At 49.6% G+C, this 6,577-nt stretch overlaps 1 protein-coding gene across 1 annotated transcript in view; it reads left to right on the top strand.

The window, feature by feature from the left end:
- Nucleotides 1-6,577, top strand: part of CKM (creatine kinase, M-type) — a 25,580-nt gene that overhangs the window by 8,265 nt on the left and 10,738 nt on the right. The window contains exons 6-7 of the mRNA XM_021711832.1: nt 3,831-4,002; nt 6,363-6,486. Of these exons, the coding sequence (XP_021567507.1) occupies nt 3,831-4,002; nt 6,363-6,486 (296 nt within the window). The remainder of the gene's footprint in view (nt 1-3,830; nt 4,003-6,362; nt 6,487-6,577) is intronic.

The raw sequence follows: 6,577 nt of genomic DNA on the forward strand, positions 1-6,577 counted from the left end.
ACTCCAGTCTGGGCGACAGAGTGAGACTCCAACTCAAAAAACAAAAACAAAAACAAAAACGGAATCCATCCTTTCAAATCCTGCTGCTACTCCAACATCCAAGTTTATGGAATATCCTAACTCCTTTGTTGTCATGTCAACATTGTTCATAGCATTTTCCCCAGGAGTAGATTTTTTTTTCTTTTGTTTTTTGAGTTGGACTCTCACTCTGTGAGAGGCTGGAGGGCAGTGGCATGGTCACGGCCACCGCAGCCTCAACCTGCTGAGCTTACGTGATCCTTCCGCCTCAGCCTTCCAAGTAGCTGGAACTACAGGTATGCACCTGTTAATTTTTTTATTTATCGTAGAGATGAGGTCTTGCCAAGTTGCCCGAGCTGTCTTGAACCCCTGGGCTCAGGCAACCCTCTTGCCTCTGCCTTCCAAAGTGCTGGGATTACAGGTGTGAGCCAGCCCACACCTGGCTTAGGCTCTGCTTCTAATTCTAGTTCTCTTGCTGTTGCTACCACGTCTGCAGTGACTTCCTCCACTGAAGTCTTGGACTCCTCAAAGTCGTCTGTGAGGGTTGAAATCCACTCCTTCCAAACTCCTGTTAAGGTTGACATTTTGACCTCTCATGAGTGAAGGTGAATCCTTTCCAGAAGGTTCCAGTTTACTTTGCCCAGATCCATCAGGGGTATCACTATCTATGGCAGCTAGAACCTTACAAAATGCATTTATTTATTTATTGTTTATTTTTATTTTTTTATTTTTATTTTTTTTTTAGTTGGAGTCTCACTCTGTTGCCCAGACTGGAGTGCAGTGGCTGCTCCTGGTCACCGCAGGCTCAACCTGCTGGGCTCTGGCGATCCTTCCGCCTCAGCCTTCCAAGTAGCTGGAACTACAGGCGCACGCTACCACACCCAGCTAATTTTTTATTTATTGTAGAGATGAGGTCTCACCAAGTTACCCAGGCAGGACTCGAACCCGCGGGTTCAGGCAATCCACTCACCTCAGCCTCCCAAAGTGCTGGGATTACAGGCTGAGCCACCGAGCCCGGTCATAATGCATTTTTTTAAATAAAAAAAAATTTTTTTTTGAGATGAGGTCTCTCTATGTTGCCTAGGCTGGAGTAAAGTGTCCACACACAGGTGCAATAATGCACACTACAGACTCAAACTCCTGACCTCAAGTGACCCCCCTGTCTCAGTCTCTCAAGTAGCTGGGACTATTGGCATGTGTCATTGTCCTGAGCTCGAAATGTATTTCTTTTTTTTTTTGGAGTTGGAGTCTCACTCTGTTGCTCAGGCTGGAGTGCAATGGCACGTTCATGGCCACCCCATTGTCAACCTGCTGGGCTCGGGTGATCCTTCCACTTTAGCCATCCAAGCAGCCAAAACTATAGGCACGCACTACCATGCCTGGCTAAGTTTTCATTTATTGTAGAGACAAGGTCTTGCCAAGTTGCCCACTCTGGTCTTGAACCTGTAGGCTTAGGCAATCCACTCACCTCGGCCTTCCAAAGTGCTGGGATTACAGCCTGAGCCACCGAGCCTGGCCAGAATGTATTTCTTGAATAGTAAGATGTGAAGGTCAAAATTCTTCCTTGAACCATGGGCTGTAGAATGGTTATGTTGGCAGGCATGAAAATGACATTTATCTCCCTGGGCATCTGGCTTCTGGGTGACCAGGTGCATCGTCAATGAGCAGAAATATTTTGAAAGGAATCTTTTTTTCTGAGCAGTAGGTCTCAATAGTGGGCTTAAAATATGCAGTAAACCGTGCTGTTGACACATGTGCTGTCATCCAGAGTTTGTCGTTCTATTTATAGGGCACAGACAGAGTAGATTTAGCATTACTCTTTTTTTTTGAGTAGGAGTCTCATTCTGTCACCCAGGTTGGAGTGCAGTATAATGGCATGCTCACGGCCACTGCAGACTCGACCCGCAGGACTCAGGTGATTTTTCTGCCTCAGCCTTCCAAGTAGCTGGAACTACAGACATGCGCCACCAAATCCAGCTAATCTTTTAATTTACTGTAGAGATGTCGTCTCACCAAGTTGCCCAGGCGGGTATCGAACCCGCGGGCTCAGGCAATCCACTCACCTCAGCCTCCCAAAGCAGTGGGATTACAGAGCCCTGCTCTTTTTTTTTTTTTTTTTTTAAGTTGGAGTCTCACTCCTTTGCCCAGGCTGGAGTGCAGTGGCACGTTCCTGACCACTGTAGCCTCGACCTCCTGGGCTCCAGTGATCCTTCCACCTCAGCCTTCCAAGTAGCTGGAACTACAGTCACAAGTTACCAAATCTGGCTAATTTTTGATTTATTGTAGGGACGAGGTCTCACCAAGTTGCTCGGGTGGGTCTCGAACACACGAGCTCAGGCAATCCACTCGCCTCGGCCTCCCAAAGTGCTGGGATTAAAGGCTGAGCCACCGAGCCCGGCAGGCCTAATTTCAATATTGTGTCTCATGGAATAAGGAAGCCCGAGGAGAGGGAGAGATGAGGACTGGCTGGCTGGAACATACATAACATTTATCTAAGTTTGCCATCTTTTATGGGTGTGGTTTGCAGTGCCCCAAAACAGTTACAGTAGTGACATCAGAGATCACTGACCACAGATCACCATAAGAGATACAATAATGAGAATGTTTGAAATATTGTGAGAAAATATGAAAATGAAATGAAATATATGTCATTACCAAAATGTGACACAGAGACACAAAGTGAGCACATATTATTGGGAAAATGATATCAATAGTCGCTGAACCCAGGGTGGCCACTAACCTTCAATTTGCAAAAAAAATATAATATTTGCAAAGAGCAAACAATGAGGTATGACTGTATATGCTATAATTAATATAAAAATACATACATATTTATCAGACATATGTACAGATATATTCATTCTATACATATGTTTTTATGCATGTGAATGTATACAAATAACATACGTACTTTTTTTTGAGTTGGAGGAGTCTCACTCCGTCACCCGGGCTGGAGTGCAGTGGCACACTCATGGCCACCGCAGCCTCAGCCTGCTGGACTCGGGCAATTTTTCTGCCTCAACCTTCCAAGTAGGTGAAACCACAGGCACATGCCACCATGCCCGGCTAATTTTTTGATTTATTGTAGAGATGAGGTCTCTCCATGTTGCCCAGGCTGGTCTCGAACTCCTGAGCTCAGGCAATCCTCTCACCTTGGCCTCCCAAAATGCTGGGAATACAGATGTGAGCCACTGCGCCCGCCATACATACTATTTTCTTTTGAAGGCTGAGGCGGAAGGATTGCCAGAGCCCAGGAGGTCGAGGCTGCAGTGGCCGGGAGCAGCCACTGCACTCGGGTCTGGGTGACAGAGTGAGACTCCAACTCAAAAAAAAAAGAAAGAAAGATGGAGCCTCGTTATGTTACCCAGATTGCCCTTGAACTCCTGGACCCAAGTGATCCTCCCACCTCAGCCTCCTGAGTAGCTGGGACTACAGGCAGATGCCACCATACCTGGCTACCATATTACTTTATAATAATTTTTGCTAGCGGGTCCCCACATCCCTGAGACTTTGGCTATCTGTCATGCCAGCTAGTGGAAGCAGGCAACAGCACACACTGTGGCTTGCTGGTGGACTGGATGGGACGGTCCCTTGAGCGGGGATGGGTCTGTTTTCTGGCTTGAGCACGCAGTATGGCGGTTCCTGGGGGCCTGGGCAGACAGGGGCAGGACAGATTTTGTGGAGAGACACAGTGTTTGGATGACTTTAGGGCATCCGTGGGGCCGAGGCCTGTTAGGAGTAGCAGCGGAGGGTCACCGGGCCCTGGTGGAAGGGGACCAGGCGGCTGACCCCTCCTTCGTGTGGCCTCTCAGCCCTCAACAGCCTGACGGGCGAGTTCAAGGGGAAGTACTACCCTCTGAAGAGCATGACAGAGCAGGAGCAGCAGCAGCTCATCGACGACCACTTCCTGTTTGACAAGCCCGTGTCCCCGCTGCTGCTGGCCTCAGGCATGGCCCGCGACTGGCCCGACGCCCGCGGCATCTGGTGAGACCCCTCTCACCCCTTGGTGCCCCCTTGTCCCCAGCCTCCTCAGGCCCCCTCCCCATCAGGGACCCTCCTCACCCCCCCCAAAGTCAAGACCGTAAACATAATTATGGTCCTCCAAGTGTCACAGGAAATGGTCTTGCCCTTCACCCCTGCCCGTGCTGTGGTCTGCGTGTTATATTTTGGGAAACTTGGACCAGGGGAGCGCAATTAAGAAAGCAGACTTAAGCTGGGCTCGGTGGCTCAGCCTGTAATCCCGTGTCTTTGGGAGGCTGAGGTGAGTGGATTGCCTGAGCCCGCGGGTTCAAGACCTGCCTGGGCAGCGAGACCTCATCTCGACAATAAATTAAAAAATCAGCCGGGCGTGGTAGCGCATGCCTGTAATTCCGGCTACTCGGAAGGCTGAGGCGGAAAGATCGCCAGAGCCCAGTAGGTCGAGGCTGCGGTGACCAGGAGCGGCCACTGCACTCCAGTCTGGGCGACCGAGTGAGACTCCAACTCAAAAAAAAAAAAAAAAAGAAAGCAGACTTAAGCCAGGTTTGGTGGCTCAGCCTGTAATCCCGCGCCTTTGGGAGGCTGAGGTGAGTGGATTGCCTGAGCCCGCGGGTTCGAGACCCGCCTGGGCAGCGAGACCTCATCTCTACAATAAATCAAAAAAATAGCCGGGCGTGGTAGCGCACACCTGTAATTCTGGCTACTCGGAAGGCTGAGGCGGAAGGATCGCCGGAGCCCAGGAGGTAGAGGCTGCTGTGGCCAGGAGCGGCCACTGCACTCCAGTCTGGGCGACAGAGTGAGACTCCAACTCAAAAAAAAAAGAAAGCAGACTTGATGGCCAGTAGACTTATGGTGGCTCACGCTTGTAATCTCAGCACTTTGGGAGGCTGAGGCAGGAGGATTGCTTGAGTCCAGGGGTTTGAGACCAGCCTGGGCGACATAATGAGACCTCATCTCTACAAAAAATTAGCTGAGCTTGATGGTTCATGCCTGTAGTCTCAGCTATTTGGGAGGCTGAGGTGGAAGGATGGCCTGAGCCCAGGAGGTTGAGGCTGCAGTGAGCCATGATTGTACCACTGCACTCTAGCTTGGGGGACAGAGTGAGAACCCAACTCAAACAGACAGACACACACACACACACACACACACACACACACAGAACTTAGACTTGACTCCTTTGACTCCTTGTATTCAAATCCCAGCTCTGCCATTCACTAGCTTTGTGACTTGGGCAAATTATTTAACTTTACTCCAGTTTCCCCATCTATAAGATGGGGGGAGAGTTGCAATATTTTGTAGCTCTTGGTGTCCTTTTGATGATTTAACTTATGTAAAATATCAAAAGCAGTGCCTGGTATGCAGTAAATGCTCAGGACATCTTGGTTGTTAGTATTATCTTTATTATGAATTACTACTGCTAATTAGATTTGCTGTGACTCTTTGAACTTCTGATTTTGGTAGTCAAAGGTTTAAAAAGTTTTAGAGAACCTAGGTCTCAAATGATTAGGAGAGTCTGGGTTGTAAGATTTGCAGAGTGGATAATTGTAAGATTTCTAGTATATTTAGGTTTTAAAATTCCACTCATTTCAAATTCTGTGATTCCATGATTTCAAACATTTCCAGGGTTTTTTCTTTTTTCCTGTTTTTCTGAGTCAGAGTTTTACTCTGTCACTCAGGCCGGAGTGCAGTGTCATGCTCACGGTTACTGCAGCCTCGACCTGCTGGACTCAGGCGATCCTTCTGCCTCAGCCTATCCTTCCGCCTCAGCCTCCTGAGAAGCTGGGACTACAGGCGTGCGCCACCACGCCCAGCTAATTTTTAAAATTTTATTGTAGAGACGAGGTCTTGCCATGTTACCCAGGCTGGTCTTGAACTCCTGGACTCAGGCAATCCTCCCGCTTTGGCTTCCAAAAGCGCTGGGATCACAGGCACGGGTCACTGTACCCAGCCTTACATTTCCAGATCTTAACGTTTTATCTTCTAAGACTTTGTTTCTAGGATGTCAGGATTAGGAGACATCACAACATGATGGGACAGTTCTCTGGCCCTGACACCAAATGAATGATTTCCAATATTTGCCAGATCTGAGTCCAAGCTTGTTTGCCAAAGATACCGACATTCCAAGGGTCTATAATTCAATGCTGTTCAAAGACTTAAAGCTCCTGAAAGTTTCTGACCCCAGGATTCGGGGTTTTACAGTGAAGTGAGAGTCTGCAGGCTTAAGCGTCTGCGTGTGGCGGAGGCAGGTGCCACCCACCTCCCGGCCCTCGGGCCGCTGCCCCCGGGTGGGGGGGTGTTCGGGAGAGGGCGGGGAATGGGGTTCCCTCGGGGCTGACTCCTTGGCTCTCGCTGCGCCCCCACCCTAGGCACAATGACAACAAGAGCTTCCTGGTGTGGGTGAACGAGGAGGACCACCTCCGCGTGATCTCCATGGAGAAGGGGGGCAACATGAAGGAGGTTTTCCGCCGCTTCTGCGTGGGGCTGCAGAAGGTGGGTGTCTGCCTCTAGCTGCCAACTTCGGACTCCGGCCTGAACGTCCCGCTGGCTTTCCCAGGCCCGGCCCCTTCCCATACCGAGCCCC

This window comes from Carlito syrichta, unplaced genomic scaffold (assembly GCF_000164805.1).
Source record: "Carlito syrichta isolate Samal-C Ts95f unplaced genomic scaffold, Tarsius_syrichta-2.0.1 Scaffold86271, whole genome shotgun sequence".
NCBI classification, from domain to species: Eukaryota; Metazoa; Chordata; class Mammalia; order Primates; family Tarsiidae; genus Carlito; species Carlito syrichta.